The sequence below is a fragment of the Bombina bombina genome, chromosome 4, assembly GCF_027579735.1.
Source record: "Bombina bombina isolate aBomBom1 chromosome 4, aBomBom1.pri, whole genome shotgun sequence".
In the NCBI taxonomy this organism is placed as follows: domain Eukaryota; kingdom Metazoa; phylum Chordata; class Amphibia; order Anura; family Bombinatoridae; genus Bombina; species Bombina bombina.
The window spans coordinates 11,961,946-11,979,683 of record NC_069502.1 but is presented as its reverse complement, the minus strand read 5'-3'; the positions used below and the strand labels follow the sequence as shown (position 1 = coordinate 11,979,683).

At 45.2% G+C, this 17,738-nt stretch overlaps 1 protein-coding gene across 2 annotated transcripts in view; it reads right to left on the bottom strand.

The window, feature by feature from the left end:
* Positions 1–17,738, bottom strand: part of NRBP1 (nuclear receptor binding protein 1) — a 407,435-nt gene that overhangs the window by 192,387 nt on the left and 197,310 nt on the right. For both annotated transcript variants that reach the window (XM_053709396.1, XM_053709398.1), the window contains 2 exons: positions 11,421–11,504; positions 11,281–11,339 (listed from right to left, as the gene is read on the bottom strand). In XM_053709396.1, coding sequence (XP_053565371.1) covers positions 11,281–11,339; positions 11,421–11,504 — 143 coding nt within the window. The remainder of the gene's footprint in view (positions 1–11,280; positions 11,340–11,420; positions 11,505–17,738) is intronic.

Here is a 17,738-nt window from a genome sequence, read left to right as displayed (position 1 = left end):
GCCTGTATATATGTGTGTTACACTATAGAGAGAAGCCGGTGCCGTCCCTGTCTGTATATATGTGTGTTACACTACAGAGAGAAGCTGGTGCCGTCCCTGCCTGTATATATGTGTGTTACACTACAGAGAGAAGCTGGTGCCGTCCCTGCCTGTAAATATGTGTGTTACACTACAGAGAGAGATGCCGGTGCCGTCCCTGTCTGTATATATGTGTGTTACACTACAGAGAGAAGCTGGTGCCGTCCCTGCCTGTATATATGTGTGTTACACTACAGAGAGAGGCCGGTGCCGTCCCTACCTGTATATATGTGTGTTACACTACAGAGAGAGAAGCCGGTGCCGTCCCTGTCTGTATATATGTGTGTTACACTACAGGCAGAAGCCGGTGCCGTCCCTGAATGTATATATGTGTGTTACACTACAGAGAGAAGCCAGTGCCATCCCTGCCTGTATATATGTGTGTTACACTACAGAGAGAAGCTGGTGCTGTCCCTGCTTGTATATATGTGTGTTACACTACAGAGAGAAGCCGGTGCCGTCCCTGTCTGTATATATGTGTGTTACACTACAGAGAGAAGCTGGTGCTGTCCCTGCTTGTATATATGTGTGTTACACTACAGAGAGAGAAGCCGGTGCCGTCCCTGTCTGTATATATGTGTGTTACACTACAGAGAGAAGCCGGTGCCGTCCCTGTCTGTATATATGTGTGTTACACTACAGAGAGAAGCCGGTGCCGTCCCTGCCTGTATATATGTGTGTTACACTACAGAGAAGCTGGTGCCGTCCCTGCCTGTATATATGTGTGTTACACTACAGAGAAGCCGGTGCCGTCCCTGCCTGTATATATGTGTGTTACACTACAGAGAGAAGCCGGTGCCGTCCCTGTCTGTATATATGTGTGTTACACTACAGAGAGAAGCCGGTGCCGTCCCTGTCTGTATATATGTGTGTTACACTACAGAGAGAAGCCGGTGCCGTCCCTGCCTGTATATATGTGTGTTACACTACAGAGAAGCCGGTGCCGTCCCTGCCTGTATATATGTGTGTTACACTACAGAGAGAAGCCGGTGCCGTCCCTGTCTGTATATATGTGTGTTACACTACAGAGAGAAGCCGGTGCCGTCCCTGCCTGTATATATGTGTGTTACACTACAGAGAGAAGCCGGTGCCGTCCCTGCCTGTATATATGTGTGTTACACTACAGAGAGAAGCCGGTGCCGTCCCTGCCTGTATATATGTGTGTTACACTACAGAGAGAAGCCGGTGCCGTCCCTGCCTGTATATATGTGTGTTACACTACAGAGAGAAGCAGGTGCCGTCCCTACCTGTATATATGTGTGTTACACTACAGAGAGAGAAGCCGGTGCCGTCCCTGTCTGTATATATGTGTGTTACACTACAGAGAGAAGCTGGTGCCGTCGCTACCTTTATATATGTGTGTTACACTACAGAGAGAGGCCGGTGCCGTCCCTACCTGTATATATGTGTGTTACACTATAGAGAGAAGCCGGTGCCGTCCCTGCCTGTATATATGTGTGTTACACTACAGAGAGAAGCTGGTGCCGTCCCTGCCTGTATACATGTGTGTTACACTACAGAGAGAAGCCGGTGCCGTCCCTACCTGTATATATGTGTGTTACACTATAGAGAGAAGCCGGTGCCGTCCCTGCCTGTATATATGTGTGTTACACTATAGAGAGAAGCCGGTGCCGTCCCTGTCTGTATATATGTGTGTTACACTACAGAGAGAAGCTGGTGCCGTCCCTGCCTGTATATATGTGTGTTACACTACAGAGAGAAGCTGGTGCCGTCCCTGCCTGTAAATATGTGTGTTACACTACAGAGAGAGAAGCCAGTGCCGTCCCTGTCTGTATATATGTGTGTTACACTACAGAGAGAAGCTGGTGCCGTCCCTGCCTGTATATATGTGTGTTACACTACAGAGAGAAGCTGGTGCCGTCCCTGCCTGTAAATATGTGTGTTACACTACAGAGAGAGAAGCCAGTGCCGTCCCTGTCTGTATATATGTGTGTTACACTACAGAGAGAAGCTGGTGCCGTCCCTGCCTGTATATATGTGTGTTACACTACAGAGAGAGGCCGGTGCCGTCCCTACCTGTATATATGTGTGTTACACTACAGAGAGAGAAGCCGGTGCCGTCCCTGCCTGTATATATGTGTGTTACACTACAGAGAGAAGCTGGTGCCGTCCCTGCCTGTATATATGTGTGTTACACTATAGAGAGAAGCCGGTGCCGTCCCTGTCTGTATATATGTGTGTTACACTACAGAGAGAAGCTGGTGCCGTCCCTGCCTGTATATATGTGTGTTACACTACAGAGAGAAGCTGGTGCCGTCCCTGCCTGTAAATATGTGTGTTACACTACAGAGAGAGAAGCCAGTGCCGTCCCTGTCTGTATATATGTGTGTTACACTACAGAGAGAAGCTGGTGCCGTCCCTGCCTGTATATATGTGTGTTACACTACAGAGAGAGGCCGGTGCCGTCCCTACCTGTATATATGTGTGTTACACTACAGAGAGAGAAGCCGGTGCCGTCCCTGTCTGTATATATGTGTGTTACACTACAGGCAGAAGCCGGTGCCGTCCCTGAATGTATATATGTGTGTTACACTACAGAGAGAAGCCAGTGCCATCCCTGCCTGTATATATGTGTGTTACACTACAGAGAGAAGCTGGTGCTGTCCCTGCTTGTATATATGTGTGTTACACTACAGAGAGAAGCCGGTGCCGTCCCTGTCTGTATATATGTGTGTTACACTACAGAGAGAAGCCGGTGCCGTCCCTGTCTGTATATATGTGTGTTACACTACAGAGAGAGAAGCCGGTGCCGTCCCTGTCTGTATATATGTGTGTTACACTACAGAGAGAAGCCGGTGCCGTCCCTGTCTGTATATATGTGTGTTACACTACAGAGAGAAGCCGGTGCCGTCCCTGCCTGTATATATGTGTGTTACACTACAGAGAAGCCGGTGCCGTCCCTGCCTGTATATATGTGTGTTACACTACAGAGAAGCCGGTGCCGTCCCTGCCTGTATATATGTGTGTTACACTACAGAGAGAAGCCGGTGCCGTCCCTGTCTGTATATATGTGTGTTACACTACAGAGAGAAGCCGGTGCCGTCCCTGTCTGTATATATGTGTGTTACACTACAGAGAGAAGCTGGTGCCGTCACTGCCTGTATATATGTGTGTTACACTACAGAGAGAAGCCGGTGCCGTCCCTGCCTGTATATATGTGTGTTACACTACAGAGAAGCCGGTGCCGTCCCTGCCTGTATATATGTGTGTTACACTACAGAGAGAAGCCGGTGCCGTCCCTGTCTGTATATATGTGTGTTACACTACAGAGAGAAGCCGGTGCCGTCCCTGCCTGTATATATGTGTGTTACACTACAGAGAGAAGCCGGTGCCGTCCCTGCCTGTATATATGTGTGTTACACTACAGAGAGAAGCCGGTGCCGTCCCTGCCCGTATATATGTGTGTTACACTACAGAGAGAAGCCGGTGCCGTCCCTGCCTGTATATATGTGTGTTACACTACAGAGAGAAGCAGGTGCCGTCCCTACCTGTATATATGTGTGTTACACTACAGAGAGAGAAGCCGGTGCCGTCCCTGTCTGTATATATGTGTGTTACACTACAGAGAGAAGCCGGTGCCGTCCCTGTCTGTATATATGTGTGTTACACTACAGAGAGAAGCCGGTGCCGTCCCTGCCTGTATATATGTGTGTTACACTACAGAGAAGCCGGTGCCGTCCCTGCCTGTATATATGTGTGTTACACTACAGAGAGAAGCCGGTGCCGTCCCTGTCTGTATATATGTGTGTTACACTACAGGCAGAAGCCGGTGCCGTCCCTGCCTGTATATATGTGTGTTACACTACAGAGAGAAGCTGGTGCCGTCCCTGCCTGTATATATGTGTGTTACACTACAGAGAGAAGCCGGTGCCGTCCCTGCCTGTATATATGTGTGTTACACTACAGAGAGAAGCAGGTGCCGTCCCTACCTGTATATATGTGTGTTACACTATAGAGAGAAGCCGGTGCTGTCCCTGTCTGTATATATGTGTGTTACACTACAGAGAGAAGCTGGTGCCGTCCCTGCCTGTATATATGTGTGTTACACTACAGAGAGAAGCCGGTGCCGTCCCTGCCTGTATATATGTGTGTTACACTACAGAGAAGCCGGTGCCGTCCCTACCTGTATATATGTGTGTTACACTACAGAGAGAAGCCGGTGCCGTCCCTGCCTGTATATATGTGTGTTACACTACAGAGAGAAGCAGGTGCCGTCCCTACCTGTATATATATGTGTTACACTATAGAGAGAAGCCGGTGCTGTCCCTGTCTGTATATATGTGTGTTACACTACAGAGAGAGAAGTCGGACATAAAGGGGAGCAGTCACTGCGTTTGAGTACATATTACAGTGTAGTAGGACATAAAGGGATCTAAGAAAAAAAAAGAAAAAGCGCATCCTCCGATTCAAGTGATAGAATTTAATGACAACAAAATAAGCGCTAACAATATGCACTTACAGAATTAAAAATATATTGAGCCTGTAGAGTAACCCTTCCAGCTACTGCTGAAAGAGACTGTCCTCGGTTTCCTCCCACAAACACCGCTCACACCTGCACTCCTGCTGTATCAGTATGCGGTTAGTCTTTTTACCCTCAAGTGTCATCCAAATCTGTGACGGGTAACAGCGGGTTTGGTCGGTTGCAAGTACTAAGTTCCTTATCCGAAATTTTGATTAGAATGTTGGTCCTTGATCCTCAACGCGTTTCCCCCGACGCCGGTCGGGCTTTCTCAAGAGGTGATAGTTTTGTTTGATGACTGAGCACTCGCGGGCTTTTTTTAGATGTTTGACAATAACGCCCCCAGGTTGAAACAACCAATCCGTGAGGTCTCAGTAATGACGTAGCTGGGGACTGTCCGAGCTCAGATATTGTATACAGTCTATTATCAGAAATTGTCTCTATACTTTATGTATGATTCCACACAATAGTAGCCTTCTGTTACACAAATCTTAAATTCAATTTGTTATGTATACACTTCAACAGAGTATCTTAAAAATTACGTTAAGACAATAAATACTAATACATTTTCAAAGATAATACTAAAATGCATATATACACTGCAATACAGTGTATATATGCATTTTGATGTATTTATGTATTGCAGTGTATATATGCATTTTGATGTATTTATGTATTGCAGTGTATATATGCATTTTAGTATTATCTTTGAAAATGTATTAGTATTTATTGTCTTAACGTAATTTTTAAGATACTTTGTTCCGCAGTGTTCTTATGTTTCCAATGCCTAAATCAAGATACTCTGTTGAAGTGTATACATAACAAATTGAATTTAAGATTTGTGTAACAGAAGGCTACTATTGTGTGGAATCATACATAAAGTATAGAGACAATTTCTGATAATAGACTGTATACAATATCTGAGCTCGGACAGTCCCCAGCTACGTCATTACTGAGACCTCACGGATTGGTTGTTTCAACCTGGGGGCGTTATTGTCAAATATCTAAAAAAAGCCCGCGAGTGCTCAGTCATCAAACAAAACTATCACCTCTTGAGAAAGCCCGACCGGCGTCGGGGGAAACGCGTTGAGGATCAAGGACCAACATTCTAATCAAAATTTCGGATAAGGAACTTAGTACTTGCAACCGACCAAACCCGCTGTTACCCGTCACAGATTTGGATGACACTTGAGGGTAAAAAGACTAACCGCATACTGATACAGCAGGAGTGCAGGTGTGAGCGGTGTTTGTGGGAGGAAACCGAGGACAGTCTCTTTCAGCAGTAGCTGGAAGGGTTACTCTACAGGCTCAATATATTTTTAATTCTGTAAGTGCATATTGTTAGCGCTTATTTTGTTGTCATTAAATTCTATCACTTGAATCGGAGGATGCGCTTTTTCTTTTTTTCTTAGATTTCTGCATTTTCTCATCTGAAGCACAAGAGGCAACAGATCAAAGAGCAGCACCCGACACAAGCGTATGTAACATTGGAAATCGTGCCTGCAGTGTGCAACACTTCTTTGGTGATCTACCAACAAGGAAAAAAGGAAAATAAAACTAAGGGAACTGTGACAAATTAACATCAATATTCTATCAGTATTATCTGGACAGACCCATTTCCTTTCGTGAACATCAGGTTGTATATCTCCATAACATAAGAGCAAAATATCATTTATGATATAAAAACAGGGTATATATGAGCTTTATTGAATTGTCATATACAAACTTATTTTTAATTTAAGCTGGTTGATTTGTACATATAGCTCTATATAGATAACTATCATCTTGGCTGTTTTTATTTCATTTACATTATTTTTGGGATTCTGTGTGACTTACGTAGAGCGCCTATATATTTCCTTTCTGTATTTAGGACATAAAGGGAGCAGTCACTGCCCGTGAGTACATATTACAGTGTAGCAGGACATAAAGGGGAGCAGTCACTGCCCGTGAGTACATATTACAGTGTAGCAGGACATAAAGGGGAGCAGTCACTGCCTGTGAGTACATATTACAGTGTAGCAGGACATAAAGGGGAGCAGTCACTGCCCGTGAGTAAATATTACAGTGTAGCAGGACATAAAGGGGAGCAGTCACTGCCTGTGAGTACATATTACAGTGTAGCAGGACATAAAGGGGAGCAATCACTGCCTGTGAGTACATATTACAGTGTAGCAGGACATAAAGGGGAGCAGTCACTGCCCGTGAGTAAATATTACAGTGTAGCAGGAATAAAGGGGAGCAGTCATTGCCTGTGAGTAAATATTACAGTGTAGCAGGAATAAAGGGGAGCAGTCATTGCCTGTGAGTACATATTACAGTGTAGCAGGACATAAAGGGGAGCAGTCACTGCCCGTGAGTAAATATTACAGTGTAGCAGGACATAAAGGGGAGCAGTCATTGCCTGTGAGTACATATTACAGTGTAGCAGGACATAAAGGGGAGCAATCACTGCCCGTGAGTACGTATTACAGTGTAACAGGACATAAAGGGGAGCAGTCATTGCCCGTGAGTACATATTACAGTGTAGCAGGACATAAAGGGGAGCAGTCACTGCCTGTGAGTACGTATTACAGTGTAGCAGGACATAAAGGGGAGCAGTCACTGCCTGTGAGTACATATTACAGTGTAGCAGGACATAAAGGGGAGCAGTCACTGCCCGTGAGTACATATTACAGTGTAGCAGGACATAAAAGGGAGCAGTCACTGCCTGTGAGTACATATTACAGTGTAGCAGGACACAAAGGGGAGCAGTCACTGCCCGTGAGTACGTATTACAGTGTAGCAGGACACAAAGGGGAGCAGTCATTGCCTGTGAGTACGTATTACAGTGTAACAGGACATAAAGGGGAGCAGTCATTGCCTGTGAGTACGTATTACAGTGTAGCAGGACACAAAGGGGAGCAGTCACTGCCTGTGAGTACGTATTACAGTGTAGCAGGACACAAAGGGGAGCAGTCACTGCCTGTGAGTACATATTACAGTGTAGCAGGACACAAAGGGGAGCAGTCACTGCCTGTGAGTACGTATTACAGTGTAGCAGGACATAAAAGGGAGCAGTCACTGCCCGCCAGTACATATTACAGTGTAACAGGACATAAAAGGGAGCAGTCACTGCCCGTGAGTACATATTACAGGGTAACAGGACATAAAGGGGAGCAGTCATTGCCCGTGAGTACGTATTACAGTGTAACAGGACATAAAAGGGAGCAGTCATTGCCCGTGAGTACGTATTACAGCGTAGCAGGAAATAAAAGGGAGCAGTCACTGCCTGTGAGTACATATTACAGTGTAACAGGACATAAAGGGGAGCAGTCATTGCCTGTGAGTACATATTACAGTGTAGCAGGACATAAAGGGGAGCAGTCACTGCCCGTGAGTACATATTACAGTGTAGCAGGACATAAAGGGGAGCAGTCACTGCCTGTGAGTACATATTACAGTGTAGCAGGACATAAAGGGGAGCAGTCACTGCCTGTGAGTACATATTACAGTGTAGCAGGACATAAAGGGGAGCAGTCACTGCCCGTGAGTACATATTACAGTGTAGCAGGACATAAAGGGGAGCAGTCACTGCCCGTGAGTACATATTACAGTGTAGCAGGACATAAAGGGGAGCAGTCACTGCCCGTGAGTACATATTACAGTGTAGCAGGACATAAAGGGGAGCAGTCACTGCCCGTGAGTACATATTACAGTATAGCAGGACATAAAGGGGAGCAGTCACTGCCCGTGAGTAAATATTACAGTGTAACAGGACACAAAGGGAGCAGTCACTGCCCGTGAGTAAATATTACAGTGTAACAGGACATAAAGGGGAGCAGTCATTGCCCGTGAGTACATATTACAGTGTAGCAGGACACAAAGGGAGCAGTCACTGCCTGTGAGTACATATTACAGTGTAACAGGATATAAAGGGGAGCAGTCACTGCCCGTGAGTAAATATTACAGTGTAACTGGACATAAAGGGGAGCAGTCATTGCCCGTGAGTACATATTACAGTGTAACAGGACATAAAGGGGAGCAGTCACTGCCCATGAGTACATATTACAGTGTAACAGGACACAAAGGGAGCAGTCACTGCCCGCCAGTACATATTACAGTGTAACAGGACATAAAGGGGAGCAGTCATTGCCCGTGAGTACATATTACAGTGTAACAGGACACAAAGGGAGTAGTCACTGCCCATGAGTACATATTACAGTGTAACAGGACACAAAGGGAGCAGTCACTGCCTGCCAGTACATATTACAGTGTAACAGGACACAAAGGGAGCAGTCACTGCCCGTGAGTAAATATTACAGTGTAACAGGACATAAAGGGGAGCAGTCATTGCCTGTGAGTACGTATTACAGTGTAGCAGGACATAAAGGGGAGCAGTCATTGCCTGTGAGTACATATTACAGTGTAACAGGACATAAAGGGGAGCAGTCACTGCCCGTGAGTAAATATTACAGTGTAACAGGACATAAAGGGGAGCAGTCACTGCCCGTGAGTAAATATTACAGTGTAACAGGACATAAAGGGGAGCAGTCATTGCCTGTGAGTACGTATTACAGTGTAACAGGACATAAAGGGAGCAGTCACTGCCCTCCAGTACATATTACAGTGTAGCAGGACATAAAGGGGAGCAGTCACTGCCTGTGAGTACATATTACAGTGTAGCAGGACATAAAGGGGAGCAGTCACTGCCCGTGAGTAAATATTACAGTGTAACAAGACATAAAGGGGAGCAGTCATTGCCTGTGAGTACGTATTACAGTGTAACAGGACACAAAGGGAGCAGTCACTGCCCGTGAGTAAATATTACAGTGTAACAAGACATAAAGGGGAGCAGTCATTGCCTGTGAGTACGTATTACAGTGTAGCAGGACATAAAGGGGAGCAGTCACTGCCCGTGAGTACATATTACAGTGTAACAGGACATAAAGGGGAGCAGTCACTGCCCGTGAGTAAATATTACAGTGTAACAGGACATAAAGGGGAGCAGTCACTGCCTGTGAGTACATATTACAGTGTAACAGGACATAAAGGGGAGCAGTCATTGCCTGTGAGTACGTATTACAGTGTAACAGGACATAAAGGGGAGCAGTCATTGCCTGTGAGTACGTATTACAGTGTAACAGGACATAAAGGGGAGCAGTCACTGCCTGTGAGTACATATTACAGTGTAACAGGACATAAAGGGGAGCAGTCATTGTCCGTGAGTACATATTACAGTGTAGCAGGACATAAAGGGGAGCAGTCACTGCCTGTGAGTACAAATTACAGTGTAGCAGGACATAAAGGGGAGCAGTCACTGCCTGTGAGTACATATTACAGTGTAACAGGACATAAAGGGGAGCAGTCACTGCCCGTGAGTACATATTACAGTGTAGCAGGACATAAAGGGGAGCAGTCACTGCCCGTGAGTAAATATTACAGTGTAGCAGGACACAAAGGGGAGCAGTCACTGCCCGTGAGTACATATTACAGTGTAGCAGGACATAAAGGGGAGCAGTCACTGCCCGTGAGTACATATTACAGTGTAGCAGGACATAAAGGGGAGCAGTCACTGCCCGTGAGTACATATTACAGTGTAGCAGGGGAGCAGTCATTGCCCGTGAGTACATATTACAGTGTAGCAGGACATAAAGGGAAGCAGTCACTGCCCGTGAGTACATATTACAGTGTAGCAGGGGAGCAGTCATTGCCCGTGAGTAAATATTACAGTGTAGCAGGACATAAAGGGAAGCAGTCACTGCCCGTGAGTACATATTACAGTGTAGCAGGACATAAAGGGGAGCAGTCACTGCCTGTGAGTACATATTACAGTGTAGCAGGACACAAAGGGGAGCAGTCACTGCCTGTGAGTACGTATTACAGTGTAACAGGACATAAAGGGGAGCAGTCACTGCCTGTGAGTACGTATTACAGTGTAGCAGGACATAAAAGGGAGCAGTCACTGCCCGCCAGTACATATTACAGTGTAACAGGACATAAAAGGGAGCAGTCACTGCCCGTGAGTACATATTACAGGGTAACAGGACATAAAGGGGAGCAGTCACTGCCCGTGAGTACATATTACAGTGTAGCAGGACATAAAGGGGAGCAGTCACTGCCCGTGAGTAAATATTACAGTGTAACAAGACATAAAGGGGAGCAGTCACTGCCCGTGAGTACATATTACAGTGTAAAAGGACACAAAGGGAGCAGTCACTGCCCGTGAGTAAATATTACAGTGTAACAAGACATAAAGGGGAGCAGTCACTGCCCGTGAGTACATATTACAGTGTAGCAGGACATAAAGGGGAGCAGTCATTGCCTGTGAGTACGTATTACAGTGTAGCAGGACATAAAGGGGAGCAGTCATTGCCTGTGAGTACATATTACAGTGTAGCAGGACATAAAGGGGAGCAGTCACTGCCTGTGAGTACGTATTACAGTGTAACAGGACACAAAGGGAGCAGTCACTGCCCGTGAGTACGTATTACAATGTAACAGGACACAAAGGGAGCAGTCACTGCCTGTGAGTACATATTACAGTGTAGCAAGACATAAAGGGGAGCAGTCATTGCCTGTGAGTACGTATTACAGTGTAGCAGGACATAAAGGGGAGCAGTCACTGCCCGTGAGTACATATTACAGTGTAACAGGACATAAAGGGGAGCAGTCACTGCCCGTGAGTACGTATTACAGTGTAACAGGACACAAAGGGAGCAGTCACTGCCCGCCAGTATACTCACCTCTAGTGCGCACATCCCGAATGAGTAGATGTCTACAGCTGTGGTCACGTTGGTCACCTCTGTGATACAATACAAAGCCGTTGTGAGGATTCTGCAGCACTGAGTCAGAAGAACAAATATTGCGTCATTAAGTCACTCACCTCCGTACTCAGGGGCAAAGAAGTGAAGGTTCTTCTGCTCCTCGCGGCACGTCTTTACATGGTTGTTTATTGTGTCTGGAGCAACTGCAGAGGAGAAGGCAAGTCAGAGAGGGCCGTGTACGGTCCCAGCCTGCGCCCCCTCCAATGACACAACCGCGGCGCACAGTACTACACGGGGACTTGAGAGGCAGAGCGAACACAATGTATGCTAACCTGATAAATTTATTTATTTCCGGATATGAAGAGTCCACAACGTCATTCCAATTACTAGTGGGAATATCACTCCTAGTCAGCAGGAAGAGGCAAAGAGCACCACAGCAAAGCTGTTAAGTGTCACTCCCCTACCCCTAATCCCCAGTTATTCGACCAAAGGGAAATGGAAAAAAGAATAACACAAAGGTGTAGAGGTGCCTGAGGTTTAGTCAAAAAAGGCAATTTATGCTTACCTGATAAATTTATTTCTTTTACGATATGATGAGTCCACGGATTTCATCCTTACTTGTGGGATATCGCCTCCTGGTCAGCAGGAAGTGGCAAGGAGCTCAACAGCAGAGCTGTATATATAGCTCCTCCCTTCCCTCCCCCTCCAGTCATTCGACCGAAGTTAGGAAGAGAAAGGAAAAGCCAAGGAGCAGAGGTGACTGAAGTTTAACAAAAAATAAAAACCTGTCCATAGATAAAAGGGTGGGCCGTGGACTCGTCATATCGTAAAAGAAATAAAGTTATCAGATAAGCATAAATTTAATTTTCTTTTACAAGATATGACGAGTCCACAGATTTCATCCTTACTTGTGGGAAACCAATACCAAAGCAATAGGACACGGATGAAAGGAAGGGACAAGACAGGAACCTAAACGGAAGGCACCACTGCTTGAAGAACCTTTCTCCCAAAAACAGCCTCAGAAGAAGCAAAAGTATCAAATTTGGAAAATTTGGAAAAAGTATGAAGAGAAGACCAAGTTGCAGCTTTGCAAATCTGTTCAACAGAAGCATCATTTTTAAATGCCCATGAGGAAGCCACAGCCCTAGTGGAATGGGCTGTAATTCTTTCAGGAGGCTGCTGTCCAGCAGTCTCATATGCCAAACGGATGATACTCTTCAGCCAAAAAGAAAGAGAGGTAGGCGTAGCCTTCTGACCCCTACGTTTCCCAGCAAAAACCACAAACAATGAAGATGTTTGACGAAAATCCTTAGTCGCCTGTAAGTAAAACTTCAAGGCGCGAACTACATCTAAGTTATGCAACATACGCTCCTTCTTAGAAGAAGGGTTAGGACATAATGAAGGAACCACAATTTCCTGATTAATATTTTTGTTGGAAACAACCTTAGGAAGAAACCCAGCTTTGGTACGTAACACCACCTTATCACCATGGAAAATAAGGTAAGGAGTACACATTATAAAGCCGAAAGCTCAGAAACTCTGCGAACAGAAGAAATAGCAACCAAAAATAAAACTTTCCAAGATAATAACTTAATATCTATGGAATGCATGGGTTCAAACGGAACACCTTGAAGAATTTAAAGAACTAAATTCAAACTCCAAGGAGGAGCAATTGGTCTAAACACAGGACTTATCCTAGTTAGAGCCTGACAAAAGGATTGAACGTCTGGAACATCTGACAGACGTTTGTGTAACAGAAAAGACAAAGCAGAAATCTGTCCCTTTAAGGAACTTGCGGACAACCCTTTCTCCAATCCTTCTTGGAGAAAAGCTAAAATCCTGGGAATCCTAACCCTACTCCACGAGTAGCCCTTGGATTCGCACCAATAAAGATATTTATGCCATATCTAAATATGGTAAATCTTTCTAGTAACAGGCTTCCATGCCTGAATCAAAGTATCAATGACCGAATCAGAGAACCCTCGCTTGGATAAAATCAAGTGTTCAATCTCCAAGCAGTTAGCTGCAGAGAAAGTAGATTCAGATGATGGAAGGGTCCCTGAATGAGAAGGTCCTGCCTCAATGGAAGCTTCCACGGTGGCAGAGAGGACATGTCCACTAGATCCGCATACCAAGTCCTGCGTGGCCACGCAGGAGCGATTAGAATTACTGAAGACCTCTCCTGTTTGATCCGAACAATTACCCGGGGAAGGAGAGCAAACAGTGGAAACACATAAGCTAGGCTGAACAACCAAGGCACTGCCAAGGCATCTATCAGTTCGGCCTGAGGATCCCTTGATCTGGATCCGTATCTTGGGAGCTTGGCATTCTGACGAGACACCATCAGATCCAATTCCGGTCTGCCCCACCTGAGAATCAGAGCAGCAAAGAGTTCCGGATAAAGTTCCCATTCCCCTGGATGAAACGACTGTCTGCTCAGAAAGTCCGCTTCCCAGTTAGTTGTCCACTCCTGGGATGTATATTGCTGACAGATAACAAGAGTGAGCCTCCGCCCACCGAATTATCTTGGATACTTCTGTCATTGCTAAGGAACACCTTGTTCCTCCCTGATGATTGATATAAGCCACAGTCGTGATGTCCGATTGAAACCGGATGAATTTGGCCAAAGCCAACTAAGGCCAAGCCTGAAGCGAATTGAATATCGCTCTTAACTCCAGAATATTGATTGTAAGTAGAGACTCCGACCGAGTCCACACTCCCCAAGCCTTCAACCTCCGTCAAGAAGATTTTCATAGATACAGAATCTATTAGAGTTCCCAGGAAAGGATCCCTTGTCTGTGGAATTAGTGAACTCTTTTCTACATTCACCTTCCACCCGTGAGTCCTTAGAAAGGACAGAACCATGTCGGTATGCGACTTTGTCAGTTGGTAAGACGACGCCTGGATTAGTATATCGTCCAGATAAGGCGCAACTGCAATGCCCCGCAGTCTGAGAATTGCCAGCAGAGACCCTAGAACCTTTGTGAAGATCCTGGGTGCCGTGGCCAGCCCGAAGGGTAGAGCCACAAACTGAAAATGTTTGTCTAGAAAGGCAAATCTTAGGTACTGGTGATGATCCTTGTGGATAGGAATGTGAAGGTATGCATCCTTTAAGTCCATGGTAGTCATATATTGACCCTCCTGGACCAACGGAAGCATAGTCCGAATAGTCTCCATCTTGAAGGATGGGACTCTGTGAAACTTGTTTAGACTCTTGAGGTCTAAAATGGGTCGGAATGTTCCATCTTTTTTGGGAACCACGAAAAGATTTGAGTAAAACCCCTGCCCCTGTTTCAGAATTGGAACGGGACAAATCACTCCCATAGTGGAGAGGTCTCTTACACAACTTAAGAACGCTTCTCTTTTTATCGGGTCTACAGACAATCGCGAAAGAAGGAACCTCCCCCTTGGGAAGGAATTTTTGAACTCCAGTTGATATCCTTGGCACGATTTCCAGTGTCCAAGGATCCTGAACGTCTCTTATCCAAGCTTGGACAAAGAAAGTCTGCCCCCAACTAGATTTGGTCCTGGATAGGGGGCCGCCCCTTCATGCTGTCTTGGGAGCAGCAGCGGACTTCTTGGGTTGTTTACCCTTACCCAAGCCTGGTTGGGTCTCCAGACGGACTTAGCTTGTGCAAAGTTCCCTTTATGTTTAGTGGAAGATGAGGAGGGGACTCCCTTAAAATGTCGAAAGGAATGAAAATTACTCTGTCTACCTTTCTGCTTAGATGTTTTATCCTGAGGTAAGAGATGGCCCTTACCTCCCGTAACATCAGAAATAATCTCTTTCAAGTCAGGACCAAATAGAGTCTTCCCTTGAAAGGAATAGACAAAAGCTTGGATTTAGAGGACACATCCGCAGACCAAGACTTTAACCACAAGGCTCTGCGCGCTAGAATGGCAAAACCTGCATAACTTAGCGATCTGAAAAGCGGCGTCAGTGACAAAGGAATTAGCCAATTTTAGGGCCTTAATCCTATCCATTATTTCCTCTAAGGAAGTCTCAGTCTTCAGAGATTCTTCAAAAGCATCAAACCAAAAGGCAGCCGCAGTTGTAACTGGTACAATACAGGCCGTCAGTTGTAAGAGGAAACCTTGATGAACGAATAGCTTTTTTAGCAGACCCTCCAATTTTTTATCCATAGGGTCTTTGAGGACAGTTGTGCTTTCAATCGGAATAGTTGTACGCTTAGCTAGAGTAGAAATAGCACCCTCCACCTTAGGGACTGTTTGCCAAGAATCCCGCACGGTGTCAACTATAGGGTACATCTTCTTGAACATAGAGGAAGGGGAGAACGGGATACCTGGTCTTTCCCATTCCTTGGTGACAATCTCCGAAATTCTCTTAGGAACCGGAAAGGTATCTGAGTAAGTAGGGACTTCCAGATATCTGTCCATCTTACACAATTTTTCTGGAGGGACCACAATAAAGTCACAATCATCCAGAGTCAATAAAACCTCCCGAAGTAACAGGCGGAGGTGTTCCAATTTAAATTTAAAGGACATGATGTCCGAATCTGTTTGGGGCAAAGCACTACCTGAGTCAGACAGCTCCCCCTCAGACAAAATCCCCTTACCCTCCAATTCAGAGGACTGGGAGGGTACATCAGAGATAGCCATCAAAGCATCAGAAGCTACAGGGATACCCTGCGATTCTGTTTGCCTTGTAACCCTGGCAACTTAGACAAAACCTCTGCAAGGGTAGATGACATAACTGCAGCCATATCCTGCAAAGTGAAAGAAGCAGACGCAGATGGCGCAGCTTGTGCGGGTGTTAAAGGCTGTGACGATTGGGGAGAAGATTGCGGCAAATCCTGAATCTCATTGGATAGAGAATCATCGTTAAAAAATAATTTCTCTTTACCTTGTACTGCTCTCTCCACACAATTGTCACAAAGTGTGACAGGAGGTTCCACAATGGCATCTAAACACATGAGACATGTACTCTGTTCCATGTCTTCCATAATAACAGATGCAAGTTACAAACTTAGTCAGATCTCTTCTATTAAACAATAGTTTACTGTTTCTTTAAATAGTAAAAAGCTTTAATGATATAAACGTGTACTGTGTCTTTAATAAAAATAATTTTTATTAGATCCCAAATGAATTTGACAAGTTAAATAACAACAGTAATCATATACTGTTCCTTTAAACAGTAAAATGTTTACTTTGCTTTAATAATAATCAAGTTTTTAGCCAAAAAAAAAAAAAAAACCCGAAGATAAACAATATGGGGAATCTCACAGAAGCTCTTTTTAAAACTTCACATAGGCCCCGTTAGTAGAGAAAAAGGAGTTAACACTCCAGTCACCCTGCCACACATCCGCTGTGGCTCCTACCTGGCTCCGGATGAGAACCAGACTGCGTGATCCCCTGATACTTGCAGCGCTCTTATAACGTAGTTAGAAGCTGCACCGGACCAGAGTAACTGCCACCAGCCTAAACTGCTACGCAATAGCGCTTCAGAAAGCGTGCGAATGCAGCCCCGCCCATCGTGGGCGTCACCAAAAAACGTAACTCACAAAAAGAAATGTTTTATACAAGATCTGCCCTAAGTGATTTTATAATATCCCCAGCATCAGCCACAATAAATAAAGTCTGCCCCTTTCAATAAAGGCAACCATATCTTAAAGTAGAAAATAAATGTCCCAGTGCTCTAGGCTAAAACCTGCCTGACTGTCTGGGAAAAATAACCCCTGTAAGGCTTTCTACTGTAACACAGCACAGTTAGTTCAGAGTTCTGCTGCAAGCCCCTGAAATAAAACTGCACCTACCTCCATGCTGAGAAACAGCATGATATCACTCACAGTATCCAGAGGTCCACTATCTCCTCCAGAGGTCCTGTGGATAAGAAAAAAAGGCCTTGGGCAAAATCAGTAAGTCCATCTCCAGGCAACACCAATAGGGGAGGCATAGTGATAGTAAAACTCCACCAGTTCCTCACAATTGGTCTTTCAGAAGCTGCCCAGAATAAAAATAGTACACACAGGCACCATTTAAAATAAAAAAACTCTTAATTGAAGAATCTAAACTAACACCTCACTTCACATCTTCCTATCACTAACACAGGCAAAGAGAATGACTGGAGGGGGAGTGAAGGGAGGGGCTATATATATATATATATATATATATATATATATATATATATACACAGCTCTGCTGTGGAGCTCTTTGCCACTTCCTGCTGACCAGGAGGCGATATCCCATAAGGATGAAATCCGTGGACTCGTCATATCTTGTAAAAGAAATAACTGTCTAAATTAATGGTGGGGTCGTGGACTCTCCATATCCGGAAAGAAAGAAATTTATCAGGTAAGCATACATTTTGTTTTCTTTCCTTAGATATGGAGAGTGCACAACATCATTCCAATTACTAGTGCGAACCAATACCCAAGCTAGAGGACACAGATGACTAGGGAGGGATAACAAGACAGGCA